The sequence below is a fragment of the Anoplolepis gracilipes genome, chromosome 4 (genome assembly GCF_047496725.1).
Source record: "Anoplolepis gracilipes chromosome 4, ASM4749672v1, whole genome shotgun sequence".
NCBI classification, from domain to species: Eukaryota; Metazoa; Arthropoda; class Insecta; order Hymenoptera; family Formicidae; genus Anoplolepis; species Anoplolepis gracilipes.
Window position 1 is genome coordinate 1414689 of NC_132973.1, and position 20779 is coordinate 1435467.

Below are 20779 nucleotides of genomic sequence, written 5' to 3' on the forward strand. Positions count from 1 at the left end.
ATTGTATTGTTTTATACTGTTTAGGGTTTATTGAGTATATATATATATATATATATATATATATATATATATATATATATATATATATATATATATATATATATATATATATATATATATATATATATATATATATATATATACTTTTTACATTCAGTTATATTTTATCAATTATTCAAATCAGAAATAAACGTTTGCTAGAAAAATAATTTATCCTGACAAAATTTCATCGTTTTTATACATTGTGCCTTACAATATAGAATATATTTATATATGCAATATGTATGCATTATATGTGATCATATATATCGACATAAACATACATATATACATATATACGTGTGTATATATAACTATTATATATTTTTCAATACAGTTATATTCAATGGATTTATCGGAACGCAGGCAATAACATATTACTGCTGTTAATCCTTTTATTGATTAAGAGTATTAAAAAGAGAGAAAAAAGAGAACTAGAATGCAAAGTCATTTAAATATAAAATAGTCTATTAAATATTTAAGAAATATTTAAGAAATATTTCAGAATATATTGATAAAGGATTAACAACAAAAATTGATCTTAGTATTAGTGAATAAAATAAAAAAGTATTACTAAAATATTACTAAATAAAATTAGTATTACTAAATAAAATAAAAGAGATTAAATCATGCGATACTAGTTCTTTCACTACATACTTTTGTAAAAATATCAGCACCTTTGAATATTTCGCCCAGCGATTTTGAATAACAATTTACATTAATATGATTGAGGCAGCAATGGAAGAGAGAAGAAAAACTTTTTAAAACTATTTACAGAAAAAAATGTTTTTAACTATTTACAGAAGAAAATAAAAACTTGTTTATAAAAAATATTATAATTAAAAAAAAGTATTATAAATTAGTGCATAAACTGCTATATTTACTTTTTAATACTATATGTTAATTATGTTTTGGACTCATCTTCCAGTGCTGCCGTTTTATATTAAAGTTAAAAAGGTAAAAAAGTTCTCCCGAGAAAAATCTGACGAGAGAGAATATAGCGCAATTAACTAATGTATTACAAGATGGATTAATTAATAGTTTGATTTATCTCTTAATCAGGAACTAAGTTCATTAATTAATAAAACTAGAACTAAGAAAAAAAACTTGGGTCATAAAAAAGACAATCGACTGTGAGCAGGCCACCTTCTTATGATTCTCCAGATTCTGCCCGAATAATCTTTGCTCCATCATTTCAGTGAGACTTGATAGAAGATCCAATCCTCAAAAAAGGATGGGACAAAGGCGCGATCTTTTGTGAACGTGACCGGCACGCAAAGTTGTAATAGAACCTCTTCATACATTTTCAAGGATTCTGGACAAGACGCACCATTTCCCTATGTCAGAAAAATATGTATATTAAGCACTGTCAAAAGCACATTTATAGCATATATTTAAACTAACTTCTATCTAAAACTGTAAGGAATTGTACATAGTTTTCTTTTAATAATAATAATAATAATAATTTTATATATATATATATATATATATATATATATATATATATTTACTCATACTTATAAGTTAAAGTTAAATCATTTTATGTAATTAATAAGATTAGATACGCTTTGAATAAAAAAAAAGTGAAAATATTTACATGCGTCATATACTTTCCAGAAGGTTTCAACACTTTCATTGAAGAGTTCAAAATTAGTCTAATAAAGTCCCAGGCATCACCGTGTGGCGTTGTGCTAATAGGAATATCCGTTAAATCACCGAAGACGTAATCGAACTGTCGTCCTTCCTCAATCATATGCGCTAATGCTTTCACGCAATCTCCGACAATAATCTATAAAGCATTACATTATTTCTATAAATTTAAACATGTATAATAATCCAAAAAAAAATCAAGATGAAGCCTTACTTCATAATTATCGCCCTTTCTTTTATCTAGGCAATCGCCACATATGCTTCGCATATGCTGACTACAAGCTTTCATGACAATGTCATCTATCTGCAAGTGAATGTGTATGAAAAACAAATGTGAATAATACAATTGTTGACAATTACAATATGAAATTTTGAAATGCAATTTACATACTTCTAACATTGTGACAAACTTTGGTTTTTCCTTCAACAATTCCCATAATAGGCCGCCATCGCCACCACCAAGTATCACTATTTCCTTGCCAGCGTAGTTTTCTTTGCCACGCTGCATCAGTGTTTCTGTATATATAAGATCTGCCTCGGACATATCTATAGGAAAATTTTTAATAAGTTATAAATAGTAGGTAAAATTATAACATAATGTTGCTTACTTTGTAGCTCGTCGAGTACGAGCAGATTGCCCAGTGACTTGGAGTGTACAATTTGTACCTTCTGATACGGTGATCTAGCCTCGAACACGAGCTTGTCGATGTCATATTCCAGTAGCCGTTCGTCTTGAACAAGAATAATCTTTACTCGCAGTACTTGTCGTCATGTTATAATAAACGCTAATTTAAAAGCATGCTTTCATACATGAAAAACATCGCAAAAAATAGAAAACGAGGTATCGCAAGGCAAAGCTGATAAAACGCATGGGAACGTTAGCATCATAACCAGACGAAAAAATGATGTGAGAGGAAGGACGATTGTAAAAATACTATTAAAATTGCGGTTGCTTCGTCATGCAACAATGTCCTCGATATTAACGCGGAGAGATAGGAAGGACGTTTCAGATTGACTCGAGCCGAGAGCCGAGCACAGATTTTTATGTGCATTTTACCAACTAACATAAAAAGGTGTTTAGAATCAGAAATCTCGCCAAGCCTAGATCTTATAAGTTTCACTCATACAAAATTCAATATTTTAAATTAATTTTAAGTTTGTGGCTTGATGAGTTTTGATTTTAAACTCCTCTGAGAAATATATACTCTTTAGACGTATATTCTCCACTCGTATTATTTTATAAAACTTCCCTTTATAAAGAAACAAAAAACGCGTGAGGACATTTATAATACAAACATTTACAATTCGATGGATAATATACTAGTTTTCCAATTCGATCGAGCTCCTTAAGTACAAGCAGTTCCTTCGTAAGAGCGGTCGTTAGCTGGTCCGTAAACATAATTATAAATAAAAACTCACCAGCGGTAGGAAAGTATCTCTCAAAAGGTCCACCGCGTTTAATTGGGGTAAGCGTGTGCGACCGTGTAGCGGTTGCCGCTGTCTGCAATGCCGCTTCCAATTCTTTGGCAAACTATCACGATCGGCCATCATCATCATCGTCATGACCATCACCGTCATCATCATTATCATTATATCATCATCATCATCATCATCAAGCCGAACCAATGAATGAACAGAACAAAGATACTATCTTGTAAAACGGAATCGCTACTCCTTGTTGTTAAGGAAGCTAAAAAAAGGTGTCAAAATCTGGCAAGCCATGATATATGGCGGAACTTAGTTTTGTCCAAACAAATGATACGTAACAAGCGGTAAAACGCGAATCATGATAAAGACAGCTGTATCTGCGTGTGTGTTTGTACATGTAGTTGTATTATCGAGAATCGTACGACTAAAAGTAATAAGGATTTACAAGTCTAGATTTAATAATTTCAAAATTAAAAGGCTTAAAAATCTCCAAACACTGAGAAAGATAGCGAAATAAATTATTACGAAAATAATATATAAAACTATTTTATAATTTCATATTGCAAACATGTATTACATATATTTTGTATAATATGTACATATATATACATAATTATATATCTACATAGATAACAAAATTTGAATTTTTCACGAACATTCCATTTTAACATTTTAATTTGTTAAATAATTTGTTAAAATAATACAAGAAGAAAAGAAATATGTATGTAATAAAATTAATGATAATTTATAATAACGCAAGCCATATATTTATATCAGATCTTTTAATTGTGATCTTTCACATACAGTACTGTGAAATTACTCTTTTTAGAGCAAGTCTTACAATACGATATACGTTCTACATATTATGTCAATCAAGCTTAAGAGCTTTTATTCGTACGATGAAGAAGGGCAAGAGAATAATTGTAGAAGTATGTTCAAATATTACTGAAGTATATTAATAATAGTTACAATCTTTTTATGAGCAAATTGAGGGTGCTGGATAGAAAACTTGGGCTGAACGTAACAGTGCTGGGAAAAAATTAAGTTAGCATTCCTAACAAGCGGCCTATCCTAAATATCTATTAATGACAGTCAATAGCGATTGTAACTCTCTATATGCCAAAAATATTCCATGATATAAATCTACACACATATATATATATATATATATATATATATATATATATGTAAAGTAGATGTGTTAGAAAAAGTAAACGAGGAACAAAATTTAATTGAGGGAAAACATTTTCTACCTGATAGCGTCAGATAGAGGTCATATATGGTTCCTCGTCTTATTGGCGGTAAGTGCTTGCTGCGCTGGCTGTTCAAAGCCATGGCAACATCAGCTTCCAAGTATCGCAACTGCTACAATATTCTGTCAGTTATATCATATTTCCTACTTCCGTTATAAAAATGTTTATAAAGGATGTTAAAAAGAAGGGATTAATAAGACATAATACTTAAAAATTGAATAAAAAAACTTTTAATTAATAAGAATTGATTATTCAAATTAATGGCCTGTCATAATTTCGTTCTATGTTGTTTAACATTTTTCACTCACTAGGTATAATAATTATCTTATCGCAGTGTGTTTAGATAAGATAATAAAATGTACATTATGTTTGTACATATCACAGTGTGCTTACCCGATCTTCTAAATTTCAGCTTTGTAAATACAAGTATAACAATTTACTTGTAGATTTAGTTGTAAGAAATTTTATGAGTTTAACAAAATTTAATCAAATATTATTTCTGTTTAATTAATTAATTTAACCTTTTCTCAACATATTAATTAAAAGAGAGGAAAAAATAAAAACCAAAGTGCTAATTTTATTTGATTTTAAAATTGAACGATAAAAGTAATAAATTTAGACAAACAAATCACTTGTATTATCAAAAATCTCTTTTACTCTGGATAAAATAAATTTTTCTAACTATATTAACTAAGTATTTTTAATATTCAATTCAGTATTATATGTTTCTTAGATTTTAAACCCCTTTTTTTAACAACCAGTATTTTATTCTTTTATATCTTAATTTGATTTTAAACTTTATCATTTAAAGGCACACAAAGATCATATAAATATGTATCGATGCGTTATATTTATAATCTACTGTTTGTATAAAATTTGTTACAATCTTGTGGAAACATGAGTGTTTGATATATTTTTTAACAGCCTATACTTTACTATTTTATAGTTTAATTTAGTAAATTCATAAGTTTTATCATGTTACGTCGCATTGTTCATTCATTGTTTGTCAAATTGATTAGAATTTTCTAACAAAAACCTACATTTGCTATTTATTCCTTTTTAAATTTATTTTTGGAAAAACGAATAAATAATTTAAAAAATTCTACTTATATATATATATATATATATATATATATATATATATATATATATATATATATATATATATATATATATATACATATACAATACTTGGATAAATAATTTAAAAAATTCTACTTATATATATATATATATATATATATATATATATATATATATATATATATATATATATATATATATAGAAAGAAATATTGTTTTCCTAAATTATTTATTCTTGAAATCGTTTGTAAAAAGGATATTTTCTACTTGGAAAAATTGTTTAACTTGCTGCATACATACCTCAAAGGTTAACAGTGCTTCCTGGTCGTCCTGCTTGTAATATTCGATGTTTAATGTAATCAGACCTTCCGAGTATCCTCTGACAGTGATCAGACTGCCCCTAGGTCCAGTATATAAAACGAGCAAATTGCCATCAATATTAGATTCTGTCAATGGCTTGAGACCGATGAAATATTCCGCCAATACGTTCCCGATCGCCAACTTCAAGCCCGATCGCTTTTCCATATCAGCGATTACGCTACTGGACACCGTGAAGTCCAGGAGTACTGTATGTGCCACCATTGTTTCTACAGGTATAGGATTAATCAAGTCATTTCGGAGGACATCAATTCATTTTTATATTTTTTATCGAAGGCCCCTTATCGCGCCTAGGGGGGTATCTTATCGCACGCAGGTATGCGAGAAATTGTATCGTTATTAATACGATGCAGGCTACAGGAATTTCTGATACAAAGGTTATGTACTTCTTTTTCTTTTTTAAATTACACATTTGCATATAATAATCGCTCGTTTCGATGCGTTAGATTAGCTGTAGGTTAAGGTATGGTAATCAAGATTCCGCGATGAAACGTGCAAAGTGTTTAATGTCGGTAGCACTAGGAAAAACATTACATAATTATCATTGAAAAAAAAAAGTATATTACGCAATCACTGTGCTGTACGCAATGCGTTATAAAATTGATCCGTCAATCGGGATAGTCGCTGATAATCGACAGGTGATTGATAAGTCAGCCTGATATCCGTTAGTTGTTTATACTCACATAATTATGCAATAACGTTTATCACTCGGTCTGTTCGGACGAACATCGGTATTGCTCCCGGTTCCCGGTGGGGAAGGGACGGCTGGCGCATGCGCACTAGCGGAACATTGCGCAGGTTTTCGCATGCGCGTTAAGTCCCGCGCGTGATAAGATTTGTTTACTTTGGGAACTGACAAGTGAGAATACTGACGTGAACTTGCTGTCTACTTCATTAATTAACCTTCAAAGAACTTTTTTTACTCTACAACTGTTTACTTTACATCTGCAATCGTATAATCGCGTTCTGAAGAGAAGATGACAATTCAATGAACAAGAAACACACTCCTTGTAAGTTTATTACTCAATTGTAACTTCTACATGTCATTATATAATTGAACATTACAATAAGAGAAAACAGATTACGAGTGATTCAGATAATTTTGTTTCATATTCAACGCATCATATTGCAAATAATATGACATAAAAATACGGATACAAAAAGACGTAGGAATAAAAAAAAAAATGCAGAATAGTATGTAAATAAGATTTTTAATCATACATTCATTTTCAAGTATTATAAAAATTTATCCCAATATAAAAATATACTTACTATTGTCAATATAATTATCTTTCCCATAATTCGCAAAGAGATTAGATATGTCTGTATACATGTGCAATGTGAAAATATAATATATAAATGGTATATACATGTATATATATATATATATATATATAGATATAAAAAACCATAAGTATTGTACATAAAATTTTTACATTGCACATTAAGTTAAAAGATTCACCCTGTGTAAATACATATAAAACTCGAAAAACATAAGTTATATTCTAAGCAACATTAATTAACAATAAGTGCAGTTTGTTTCTGTCAGACAAGGTATTATCATGTTACTGCTCATCCACGTTAAATTCCTGCAACAATATTCGCATATGTTCTCTTTTCCTTTTTTTGTAACTTAAATGATGATTGTTGAGAATATTTTGCTATGACAAATTTAAGATAATTATATCTCACCATGGGATTTAATTTTCAAGTATTATCATGATATAATTATCTTATTGTTAAACTAATATAATAACAGTATGCAATGATGTAGTATAAATCATTATCTCTTGAACATAAACTAAATAGGGCCATTAAATACACAAACACTTGATGCATTAATCAGATAGAATTCTAAAAAACAGTATACATACATATATAAGCTACATATGTAATAAACTTATAAAAATACAATGTACATACAATTTCTCTTTGCACAATCAATCAAACTACAAAAAAAAACCAATGTTAGATTATCATTTAAAATCTATTTATACATTTTATCTCTCTCTTCTTCTCTCTCTTTATCCGGAAAGTCATATTTTAAAAATCATATTTTTTTCTTTTGCTATTTTTTCTTTTCAATCTTCCTTTACCTTTCAATGCCACCCTTCATTCATAATTACGCTATTGATTAAATAAATGTTTTATTCAATATATAGTTTTTATACTATATAGATTACTTAGTTTTATTAGTATTAGTTTACATATGTGAATGATACGATATGAATATAATTAAAGCAGAAACTTGTTTCAACACTGTTTGTCTAGAATTTAGTTAAATATTTATTTTTGTACCTTAAATGCAGCCTTGAATCCAACTGTGGCAAGTATTCCGAGGCCAAACATCAATATATATGGCAAATATTTTATGCCAGGTATTCCTGGTCTTCTTTCAAGTAAATGTCTAAGCAACAGCAGTTTTTTATCAGAATATGGCGAAAAGCGATTCCTGAAAAACGTACTTTCTGTTTTAAAAAGTTTTTTATATATCAGTATTAAAGTATTAATTAATAATATTACACAGGATGTGTTATTCTAATTTATGATATACATATAATGATTCTTTAATGTAACATAAATAACTATAAAAAAAGGAAGAGATTCTCTTACTTTCCTAAGATCTCTGCAAGTTTGTTGTAATTCCGGATCAAGCAACCTTTTTTGTGTGTAAATGTGTCATATGTATATTTTCCATGGTAGGCTCCCATACCAGAATTCCCTACACCTCCAAAGGGCAGAGTCTCAACTGAGAATATAATATACAAAGTTTGTGAAATGTAATATAAGAATGACAATATTTTATTAAAAATATATAATTATTGCTTATTTTATTTTTATTTTGTTTAACATATTTTTATTGTTTATTTCACTTAAAGATTTTATGTTTAATATGTTTAATATATATAAAATTATATTATGTTTAATATAATATAAAATTTATATCTAAAAATAGTGCAGAAAGGTTATAAGGGAAATTAGAAATACCTGATACATGAATTCATACACTTATCAGAACATATATACACTTTGTATATATGTTGATTATATTATATTGGCTAATATATATATATATATATATATTTTATATTCACTTCAACTCATGCATCAGTATTGTGACATGTGTAACATGTTTATACTCAGAATTTGGTTTTATGCAATACGATAGTAAACAAAATCTAAAAAAAATTTTTTTAAAAACAAAATTAATAAAATTAATGCATTAGTGTGATAAAAAAAGAAGCAGAATTAGTGACATAAAATATTTATAAGAACTTTTTCCAATACATCACTTTTTACATCAGTTATGCATTGACAAGAACATTGCTGCTAGATTATTTATGATCACGGATATAGATCCTTTATCTTAGCTAAATATGTACAATACTAATTGCTTCTCCCTGTGTGTCAAATAATTATACCATTATGTAAGCATATACCTTGTGGTGTGTAATTCCAGTGGTAATAGTGTTAATGTGTCCCTATATATCATGCAATAATAAAAACAAAACATTTTGATAAAATCGTATAATTTATACTAATAAAATTGCAAACTATTAAAAAAATTTTTATTTTTGTGTCGATTTTATGTTAATACTGTTTGAATTTATTACTGTTATAATAGTTATCATATTAAATTTATACTTTAATAGTATTTCATTATAATTATTTAATAATATTACATTATAATTATTTAATTATATTTTAGTAATAGTTATCGCCATTTTTAGCTATATTTCATTATCTAAACAACAATATTTACAATTTAATCATGGACCTACAGTCTTCTTTCTTTATATACAGCTTATATAGAAATAGAAATAGAAATAGAAAAGCTTTATATACATGCGTAAATATAATTTTATGTGTGTGTGTGTGTGTGTGCGTGTGTGTGCGCGCGCGCGCACAGTGTATATATACAGTGTGGGAAATTTGTAAATTGTTAATAAATAATATTAGTAAGTATAATATTAATTTTTCTTATTCCATAAAACCAGAAGAAAGAAACGAGTCTACAGTAGTTATTTTTGGTTAAGAAAAGGGTATATCTTTCATATATTTCTAATTAAATAAAAAAGCGCCTTTTTTGCCTTTTCTAAGCAGCTTGAAAGATTCGCGCGCATATTGCGTTTTAAATGCATAATTCTTCACATTTTTAAGAAGATGAAGAAAAAAAAATCATATCATTAATTTTAATAAAATATGTACACTGTCACTGTTAATGGTAAGGCCTTACCGACACGAGAAAAAGATATTGCAAAACAATTATGATAGAAAGATTCCTATTCCACACTGTTTCGCAAGACTTCTCCGAAATTAATAAAATGATCTTAATATTACAATCATTGGACCCCAGACTCACCGACATATTGCAATAACGTGTCGTTGACGCACACGGCTCCGCTGTAGATCTGGTCTATAATTAAATCTTGTACCCTCTTGCTCGTGGAAAATACGTACAGTACAAGTGGTCTTTCACTAGACATGAAAAACTAATTACTTCCTGCCGTACAACCGTACCCACGCACAACAGTGAACTCATCGACGTAAAACACGAGCATATGCGAGATATTTTCTTTTTTCTTTCTAGTTACTAGTATCGAAGATTGAAATAAAATTCTATTATTCGATAATGAAATTATGAAAGAAGAATAAATGTTCGGATCTTAAAATGTTTAATTATATGCAAAATCGCGGATTAAAAAATAGATGTTATTTCGGAGGAAAGAATCCACTGCGTTATTTACTTCTCGAATTTCTTTTGACTTATACTTATAATACTATTATCAGATTATATATATAATCAGATAATTTACCGTTTATTAATGAATTCAATTGCTTCATATGCGTTATCAACATTTATTATAGGCAATATCGGACCAAATATCTCATCTTGCATAATAGGATCTGTTGATTTGACATTAACGAGTATTGTAGGCGAAATATATCTCTCTACAGGATTTGTATCGCCACCAACAACAATCTTGCCATTACCGTTTAAATAACTGACAAGTCGCCTAGAAAGTGAAAAATAAATGATTTAATCAATTTAAAAAAAAAAAAAACTAGAAATATTAAATTAGTTTAGAAATCATAAATGAGCAGATTTAATTTTATATATAAGCAATGTGTTTGCATACAAAACTTACTGATAATGTTTATCCGTGATTATACGTGCTAAATCGGGACTTTCTTGTGGATTTTCGCCGTACCATTCTTTTAAAATCTTTTCAATTTCCTCGACAAGTTTATTCTGTACTTCAATTGTGCACAAAACATAATCAGGCGCAATACAAGTTTGACCAACGTTTACACATTTGCCCCACAAAATACGTTTTGCTGCCATCGGTATATCCACTGTGTTATCTATGTATACGGGACTGGAAAATCCCATTGTTGCTTAATGCAATTTCATACAAAAGAGGAATGCAACTAATTTGCATTTTTTGCATTTACATACATAATTAGCTTTTCGCATTTACCTTTTACCGCCCAATTCTAATGTAACAGGTGTGAGATATTTATTGGCAGCATTTCGTACGATTTTTCCAATTGCAGAGGATCCGGTATAAAAAATATAATCAAAACGTTGAGTAAGTAGCTCTGTTGTTTCCTCAATCCCTCCTAACACTACATGGCAACATTCCTGTTCACAATACGAGATAAGAATCTTTACAACTTTGTATTTCAAGAAATAATTTTAGAAATAAAAATACTTAAAGTTAGTAAATCAAGTTATGATTGAGCAGCTGTGAATTGTATGTATAGTAATGTAATCACGTAATCACACAACACACATATATGTATATGTATATATAGCAATATAATAATTTCATGGAATTCATGATTCTAAATAAAAAAATTATATTACCACATATTTATCTGCATCTTATTAGTACATGATATTTATGATTCATAAAAAATTGTGAATATATGTAAACTGATAACAGATCTTTGCTCTCCCATTAATAATATACCTCAATGTTACACAATCATGCTACCATAGTTCATGATTCATCAACTTTTTATAAATATATTTATATATGCAAAATTATCTTTTTTTTTATCTTTATTATTTAAAATAAAAATTGCAAACGTTTTTATTACAACTTAGTTCTTTTTGTTAATATTTCTCTAATATTCCGATTCAAGAAATGTTAAGTATCTTGTAATAATTCTATAAAACAGTATATCTACATACCATATCTAAATACTTCGGAATAGTCTCGTACAAATATTTTGAAGTAGCCGATGCTACTTCAGAAGGTTTCAAAATCACACAATTTCCAGCTGCAATGGCGCCTACCATTGGTAATAAACTCAGCTGAAAAGGATAATTCCACGCACCCATGACTAACACAACTCCATAGGGATCCTTTCGAATCTCCACCGCATCGAAAAGGTTCGCCAACCCTTTGGAGGGCTGCAAGAATATTATGTAGCAAATTCTTACATTCATTAAATAAACATTGAAATTATTTTATAAACGAAAATCAAGAGATTATTTCAAATAATGAAACGATAAAAATTATTATTACCTTCTCTGTTGCCGACCATTCTTTAATATGCGCGAGCGTAGTTTTGACCTCGTGGATTATATAATCGATTTCCATCACGAGCGATTCAAATTTGTTCTAGAAAATTATCGGATAAAATCTGTTATTGAAAATAATGTCAAGATAATACATATATGTCATGATATAATTTTTCTTGTAAGACAGAACACATAATACAAACAATCTTGTCTTTTTATTTTTTTTTATACCATACCTTATGCAAGTCTGATGCTAACGCTGCTAAAATGTCCGAGCTAGTTTCTGTTATCATACGTAAAACTTGCTTTAATTGTTTGATTCTCCATTCTATCGGTTTTGATTTTCCTCTTTGAAATGCATCTCGTAATCGTTGAACTAGCTATTATAAATAATTATACAATAAATTCATTATAAATTTTTATATAACTTTTTTATATAATTAGAAAGATTTAATTAATTTATTATAATAATTATATTTATTATAATTTATAAGTTAATTTGACAACAATGTAAATAATGACTTTTACAATTGTGTTTAATGAATTACTTACATCTGTATAATTTTCTGGTGTTTGTTTGCCATTCGCTGAAATATATCCAATAAATTTAAGTTATTACTTAATATATTTTAGGGTCCAGTTAAAAATAAAAATCAAGTTAAAAATATATTCATTCTTATTTTAAATATATTCATTCTTAATTTCAATATTAAAAGAATATATGTAAATTAAACTGATTTACACTTCAAGTAAGTTAACCTTTTGAAAGTTTGCATTATGATTATAAGAAGTGAATAAAGCGTAAATATAATTTATATTTATGTAAATATTAGAAATGTGAAAAAAGTTCATACAACAACAGGCTGTCAGGAATCATATCTTGAATTTCACTTTTTCGATTGCTATTTTCTTTAAATAAAAAAATTAAATCTGAATAACTTATAACCACTGAATTATTTAATAAGTAGTTTTTATACATTCATACATACATATACATACATACATACATACAAACACACACGCACGCACACAAACACACACACTAATCTGTAAATTTTGATAAATATTTGATAAAAGGATCAGATTGCAAAGATATTTAATGGAAAAATAATGGAAAAATTTAGATATTTAATATCGAAAAAGTCTACCAATACGAGATAACCTTTATTAAGAAAAAAATAATGTGTTATTGTTTCAATTTTCATATTTAATTTAAAAAATTTACAATATTTACAAATGCAATTTTGAACAATAGCAGATATTATAATTAATTTAGTTTAATTATTTGGCATATAATGTATGACTCATTTAAAATTATAATATTAAAATTATAATATTAACAAGATGTTATGCAAGATTATAAATACGTACGTTAAGATTACAAAGATATTCGCAATATTAAAATTATATAATAAATAATAATAAGTTCGTGTGCTTTATATATAATATGTAAGGTAATAATTATATATAATATATAAAATAATAATAAATCTAAAAGAGACTTAATATAAAGGAGTAAAGAGTAAAAAACAAATTATTTCGATTCGAAATAAATAACCGAATAAGACGTATGTATTTTATTTAAAAATGAAAATGTATTTTTAACAGTAAAAACGCGCATTAATCCTCAGTACGTATTTATAATCTTGCATTACATCTGTTGAATATAGTTGAAATATTTAAAAATTTATAAAATATTTTTAAAGAATTTCTTTAAACAAATATTGATAATATTTTAATAAGGACATATTTTGCAATATTATAATCATTATACATGATAATGCGTGATCAAATAAGTTAACATGTATACACAGACATATGTATATTTCTACTTTATTTATCATTAATGAATAATGCATATCATTGTTGATTTATCATCGACATTTTCATTAATGAGATAACCATATATAAAAACAACTCATACCCGTTTCTAGCAATATAGTTTTGAAAAATTTAAATTTAAAATTTGTTTAATTTTAAAATCATTCAAACTTATAGGACTAATCAAAATTGTTAACAATGTAATTATTATATGCTTAAAACAGAAATTAGTTTGCTGATAGTTAATGAATGATGACGTGGATCGGACTTTAATCGGAGTGGTCTTAAGAAATTGAAAGCATAAGAGATTTAATACGTTTTAAAAAATTCATCGAAGATATATCCGGATAAAACTTTGAAAACAAAAAAAATTCAAGTAACAAAATTATAAATACTTACAAAAGAATTACAAAACAAGTGTTTATGAACGAGTTAAGAAAGAATGTCAATTTATGTGTCATTAGTTCAGTCTTCATTGTCATTAGCAACGATAAAGTAACAGGAAGAAACGAAAAAGATCAAAAATAACTGTTACACTGCGCTATAATACGTGTATGTCAGAGAATATCTACCTTTATTGAAAGAGAAAAACAAACGACTCATTAAAGATACAAAGCAATCAATAAGACATATTTGGTATGTAGATAATATTTTTCTCGATATATATCGAGTGATCTAATGTAAAAAAAAAAGTCAATTATTAATAAAATTTATGCCACGAGAAATTTGCCAGTAATAACGAAAAATTAGAAATAATGAAAAAAAAAATTTGAGCATAATGTAGCATGTTAATAATTTCCGCGTTCTCAAGGCCTTCAAGATTAGCAGTTAAAGATAACAATACGGTAATAAAAACAAACGTACAAGAGTAAAAAGGAAAAATATTGCGCAGTCAATCATTAGAATTGCTTATTAGGTAAAAACTGAAATAAAATGACATATGCTTAACATTTGATGCGAAACAAAAAAATTGATAGCAATCTTACCCATTGCGACACTTGCTGATCTTCCGCAATTCGTAAATTATAACCGTTAACAAGACACAGCTGGTGACAATTCTTATTTGCGCGTGATGCACGTAGAATTGTACGTTATATAGCAACAAGCCTCAAAATGCAAGGTAAGAGAGAAAAATGTATCATCACCTCTCGTTTTTTACATCAGAAGAATAAAAGGAAGGGGGACGAAAGAAGCGCCGACAGTGGGAAGCAATACAACTAAGAAGTGTCAAATACTGTCAAGGCTAGACCCGCAGGATCATAAAAATAATTGGCGGTATGTACCATCACGTATGATCATGACATAGACGTACATCGATAAGTTAGACACCGAGAAATTCTACTTCTTGGTATCGGTAACTGTCGTTAGAGGGTGCAACCTGTCAAATTGCTGCTACTCCGTAGCCGTAGCCGTAAAATGTAGGACGCGTTAAAACCTTCATGTGCGCGGACATCGCGATAACAAGCCTAGCAAAAGTGAAGGGTGGAAATTCGGATGTCGTGGGGTGAATAGCTACAAACCAGTTTCACACGTGTATTTCCTTATAGAATATTACATTCGTCAAATATATTACACACTTTCTCCCGGATATGGAAGTTTTCTTTCGCTTTTGTAATTTCCAAGAGATTTATTTTTTCTTGGCGCAAAATCTCATTGTTTTTAGTTTATCATTTACAATAAAATTGTTAGCTGATTTTTAATTTCACGTTTTAAGACTTATATCTTCTTTAGAGAAAATTAATTGTGTAACAAACTTTTAATAAAAGAACGTTTTATTATTTATTTTGTATATTTATAAGAAGAAATATTAGATATTCTCGAAAAAAGAAGAGTTAACTCAAGTATTCAAAATAAAAAAAATGAAATTTTGTTTTATTTACTTAATTTTATTTTAATTACTCTCTCTTGAATTTTAATTTCTAAAAAATTTTGATCTCATTAAGATTATTGGAAAGTATATTAAATATATTTTATTCTTAAGATATTTTTTACTTTTCATTCAAGAGAATGGTCTTTTTATAATAAGTATACACTAAAAAATTTTATAAAATGTATTAACTATTCTACAATCATTTTATTACATTTTTTGCAAATTTATTTATATAATCGTTTCGTTGAGTTTATTTTTGCGCATTTCTCACAATCCACAATCAAAAATCCAATTCGAAGATATTAAAACACATTTTCTAAAAATGTGATTTGCGAATATATTATTGGAAAATAGTTAAAATAAAATATCATTTTCAAAAGTGAAAAGCCATACCCTTCTGATGATTATTCTGCGTTGGTTGCACGTGTATTTTTACACAGTCTCCTCGAGTATTTACAGTATCGTTCGACATTTCACAGAAAGATATCCCTCTATTAGAATATTTTGTTACAACACGTAAATTCTAAATAATATCAAACTGTTCGTTATTGCTATTACACACTAATTTTTAAATAACATAATAGTCATGTTAATATTATCGAATATTTTCTTTGACCGATAATAAAAGAAAAGAGATAAGAGCTTTTATAAATAGATAATAGATGTTTAACTTTTTGAAATGAGATAATTATCTCGAATTTGTTGCGGATTTGTTGTAATGGATATTTTGCCTTTCGATCACGAGTGTTCTGTCGAGGTTCAGATTCAAGACTGACTTTAAGACTCTAAGGTAGGCGATGATACGAAAGGTTCGAGAGCGATGTCTGGTGGGGACACAGTCGGAATATAAAACAGTATGTTTAAAAAACTTTATCTTTAATCTAAAGCTGTAAATTTTCAAAAGTACGAATAACATACATTTACAATCGTATGACTTTTAGTGTATTCGTTTAATTACTTCATTTTTCATAATATTGTTCAGTTTTAGTTTTGAATTCGAATTAGTATGAAATTTCAAATTGTAAATTCTTTTTTTCTATTTCTTTCTTTTTCTTTCTTTTTTTTTTTCTCTTTATTTGGATTTTATAATTTTTTAACTTTAAATCTTGAAAATGTTAACGTTAATTTTTAGGATTATCTTTTAAGAATTATACAATTATATTGATTAAAAGTTTAACAATTGTGCAAATTGATTGTTCTATCTTACAAATTCTGTGTTAATGTAAATCGATAGAATGAAATATCAAGCGATAAATAATATATGTAGGACGTATATTGGCAGCTAACTGGTAAATTATAGTTCGTCTTCCACATTTATTGCTACGTATATAATTTTCTGGTTATATAACTGTAGATTTATCATTGCTCTGCCTAGTTATATAGCTGTAAATTTATCATTACGTTGTCTCGTCTATTTTTTATTTATTGTTTCAAGGTAAAGGACAAGTGATAGAGATTTTTATATGTCAAACTGGGTCTTTACTTACAAAAGCAGCTTGTTCAGAAATTTAATTATTATGTTAGACATTACAATAATTTTTTCGTATCAAGTTTGAAAAGGCTAAAGAAAATAATGGCTTTTGTTATCCTATTAATAAAATTAAATATATAGATTGAACGATCAATTTTATTCTTATTCTTATAATCTAATTAATTGTAAGAGTACAATCAAACTAAAGTCACGTAAATTATTAAGGAATTACTTACGTAGTTCGGAAACGTTCAAAGTAATTTCTTGCATGTCAATACGGCAAGTATCGGAGTGTTCCTCGACATCCGTCGGAATATCCAGTACCACTTCGTCCTAGAGACAAAATATTGTGAATATATAAATCAAAAATATTTTTAATGTGAATATTGTGAATAATAACGCATTAGTAAATATATTTTATCAGATATTTTTTATTAGATCTCTTGGTTTAGTTTTTTAAATATACATTAGATAATTAGATTCTAGGAACAATAATTAAGTTGCTTTAATGATTTTACAATTATCAGCATTTACATATAATGCACAATATGGTACAATATGGCGCGCGTAATACTTTACATATATTTTCATAGAATTGTTATTTTACGTGCATGCATACTCGATATGTATTCACGTATTCTATAATTCGCGGCTAACGATCTGGAAAGTGAAAAATCGGAAAAAAGAGAAAGAAAGAAAGAAAGAGAGAGCTGCTAGTTCTCTTTATCGTTTGCCATTTCCTTGTCGAAAGTGCAAGTTACGCGTATGTGGCTTTTACGGTGCTCATACTATTCGATGCACTCAGCCATACGGTTAATTACAGTTTACATTACGGAACAAGTTTTTATTACACAAAGAAAAAAAAAACGTATACGATCTGCAAATGATATTGGCTTCTATTTTTATAATTAAGTATGACGTTAATATTAGTAGAAACGTGTACAATTAAGTACAACGTGCCATTCTCATTACATATAATTTCACGCGACAGGGACAAATTATATTGTTACAAATCTGTCTATCTTATGTCATATTATAGAATTCATAAGACTTGTTATTCTTTGTAATCTCGACAGTTTTCTGAACATTACAACATAATTATATATCCTACAAAGAAGATTAATGTTGAAATAATAATTTCTAAAATTGAATTTAACATGTATATGTATGTAAGTCAATTATATGTATATGTGAGTTTTTTGGACTGTATTTTACATTATATACATACATATATGTATATTACATTATTTAAGATTATATCTTATTATATACGAATAATCTTAAATAATGTAATATATATATATGTTTATAGATATTAAAAAAGTGATTGAAAACACTCAAAGTAATAATAATATGCAAATTATGATTATTTTGTTTTTCAAGATACTTTTTGATTTCTGTTCTTATAATAATTTCAATGCATAATTTACGTGTATAGTTATATATTGCAATATTTGACACACACACACACACAGTTATCCAAAAAACTCATATATACATATAATTGACTTACATATATACATGTCAAATTCAATTTTAGAAATTATTATAATAATATCAATGTATAATTTACGGTGTATAGTTATATTGCAATATTTTACACATGACACACACACACACACACAGACACAGTTATCCAAAAAACTCAGTATATTCATTCGGTTCAGAAATTTGGAAAATTAGATTTTTGTGGATTTCTACTGCAATCATTAGGAGGTAGAGTTATTTCAGCTAACCGTGTCCGTGATCATTATCGTAACCGGAAGTTACGTGATTTCAATCCTAGTTTAACAATTGGTTAATAAATGCATAGACAAAGATTTGGCAAGTATTGCATGAATACGCAGTTTATACGAATTACGTAATACGAGAGAGGGATATTTTAAAATATTATGCATTCACTTGGTGACCAGGTGACCTTAACAAAGTTATTATAAGTTTTAATCACTTTTTGTAAAAAGAAAAAAATTCTAAAGTTTAAGTTCTTTAAATCGATAATTAAAACGCAAAAAAATGCTATATCAACATTTAATATTAAACTTCGATATTTTAGAGTTATATTAAAAAATTAATTGTCAGCTTAATAAGCGTGAAAATATTTGAATTAGTAAGTAATTTAAATAAGTGTTATGTATTTATAACGACTATAATTTGGTATTATTTTGTTACAAAATTCGGGAAATCGAGTATTAATAGATAATGTATTCGTGATCGATGGTAAAATCGCGAATGTATTAGAATAGATTATGATTACTAATGCAAGAACTCACCATATTAACAGATTTTGTACAAGGTGTTGTCGTTTCGACCATAGTTATTTATCTTTGTAGACACTTATTGATTGTTGACCTAAGTAGCAACGGTTTTTATCATATACAGGTGTAGCTATTTTACATTGTGCATTTGTGTGAACAGAGACCGAAGCATATAAAAAGTCACATATAAAGATCTTATTAATAATTTATAAAAACTTTTTACACAGTATATTATATGAATATTTAAACAAAAGTTATAGAGATTTATTAACTTTTACAAAAGTTATAGAGATTTATTAACTTTTATCTCTAAAAAGAGCGAGACATAATGTTAAGAAATTTTTTTTCTTCTTAATTTAAATTAATAAAAATTTTTTTTTTAAAATTAATGAAACACTAACCTCGGAAAGTTTAGAACTAAATACTACAACGTACAATAAATTACTGAATGTCTTTCCTCTTAAAGCTTCGACTTTGGTCTAACGTTATGCTTCATGAATAGTCAGTAGTGACCTCAAGATGATCTCGTACGTAGACGTGTTCATACTTTCAAAATAAATATTTTTATTTATACGAATGATTAACGTGGTTTCGCGACTGAAAATATTAAGTATTAAAGAAGAAAACTCGTCGAATCATTCAATCAGCAAATATATCTTGTTCAAAGATTTCGACAATTTTTTTACGTAGGTTTTTGTGAAAGATTCATTAATAAAACGTGAATGTTGCAAATCATTCTCATCATTGGTTAAATATGTATATCAGAGTTATATTCGAAAACATTGTTCATGTGCACTATATATCTGGCCTTGTTCAATTTTCAGTAAGACAAAGATAGAATGACACTCCGAACGCACGTGCGTAATTCTCAAACGCAGCCCAAACTTCACATTGAAGAGTGAGAACGAAAATTGAAGTTTGACCAATCAAGACAAAGAAATTTTCGTTCCTTTTTTTTTCTAACGAGTCAAAATTCAATCTTCAATCTTCAATGCA

The 20779-nt window shown here is 27.7% G+C and overlaps 2 protein-coding genes across 9 annotated transcripts; both read right to left on the minus strand.

Annotated features, from left to right (window-relative positions):
• Nucleotides 1–193: 193 nt before the first annotated feature.
• On the minus strand, nucleotides 194–6614 carry Sms (spermine synthase). 5 transcript variants are annotated; one of them, XM_072891046.1, is made up of 8 exons: nucleotides 6515–6614; nucleotides 5754–6040; nucleotides 3109–3220; nucleotides 2298–2420; nucleotides 2081–2235; nucleotides 1904–1993; nucleotides 1637–1828; nucleotides 194–1376 (listed from the first exon to the last, which is right to left on the minus strand). In XM_072891046.1, exons 2-8 carry the CDS (start codon nucleotides 6033–6035, stop codon nucleotides 1230–1232), a joined length of 1101 nt encoding a protein of 366 aa, XP_072747147.1. In that variant the 5' UTR covers nucleotides 6036–6040; nucleotides 6515–6614; the 3' UTR covers nucleotides 194–1229. The 5 variants fall into 5 exon arrangements, with proteins under 5 accessions (XP_072747147.1, XP_072747152.1, XP_072747151.1 ...); XM_072891051.1 differs by lacking the exon at nucleotides 3109–3220 and adding an exon at nucleotides 4371–4479; XM_072891050.1 differs by lacking the exon at nucleotides 3109–3220 and adding an exon at nucleotides 4371–4482.
• Nucleotides 6515–20239, minus strand: Aldh-iii (Aldehyde dehydrogenase type III). Of its 4 annotated transcripts, none has more exons than XM_072891033.1 (14): nucleotides 20185–20237; nucleotides 19799–19877; nucleotides 17765–17861; nucleotides 12919–12953; nucleotides 12603–12746; nucleotides 12371–12466; nucleotides 12034–12255; nucleotides 11315–11478; nucleotides 10982–11212; nucleotides 10649–10849; nucleotides 10195–10310; nucleotides 8445–8580; nucleotides 8130–8283; nucleotides 6515–7420 (listed from the first exon to the last, which is right to left on the minus strand). In XM_072891033.1, the coding sequence occupies exons 2-14, from the start codon at nucleotides 19838–19840 to the stop codon at nucleotides 7397–7399; spliced, it is 1662 nt and encodes a 553-aa protein (XP_072747134.1). In that variant the 5' UTR covers nucleotides 19841–19877; nucleotides 20185–20237; the 3' UTR covers nucleotides 6515–7396. The 4 variants fall into 4 exon arrangements, with proteins under 4 accessions (XP_072747134.1, XP_072747136.1, XP_072747137.1 ...); XM_072891034.1 differs by lacking the exon at nucleotides 6515–7420 and adding an exon at nucleotides 7835–7958 and having other exon boundaries at nucleotides 20185–20239; XM_072891035.1 differs by lacking the exons at nucleotides 17765–17861; nucleotides 19799–19877; nucleotides 20185–20237 and adding an exon at nucleotides 16451–16829.
• Nucleotides 20240–20779: the final 540 nt, after the last annotated feature.

What these genes read in the sequence shown, in the direction of transcription:
- Sms (XM_072891046.1), bottom strand. Translation starts at nt 6,035, where the DNA reads ATGGTGGCACATACAGTACTCCTGGACTTCACGGTGTCCAGTAGCGTA. An exon ending in AAGCACTGTTAACCTTTGAG is followed by an intron (nt 3,221 to 5,753) that starts GTATGTATGCAG and finishes CGATCGTGATAG; the next exon opens with TTTGCCAAAGAATTGGAAGC. An exon ending in GAAAGGGCGATAATTATGAA is followed by an intron (nt 1,829 to 1,903) that starts GTAAGGCTTCAT and finishes AATGCTTTATAG; the next exon opens with ATTATTGTCGGAGATTGCGT.
- Aldh-iii (XM_072891033.1), bottom strand. Translation starts at nt 19,840, where the DNA reads ATGGTCGAAACGACAACACCTTGTACAAAATCTGTTAATATG. An exon ending in TAGCATCAGACTTGCATAAG is followed by an intron (nt 12,467 to 12,602) that starts GTATGGTATAAA and finishes ATAATTTTCTAG; the next exon opens with AACAAATTTGAATCGCTCGT. An exon ending in AATGGTCGGCAACAGAGAAG is followed by an intron (nt 12,256 to 12,370) that starts GTAATAATAATT and finishes ATATTCTTGCAG; the next exon opens with CCCTCCAAAGGGTTGGCGAA.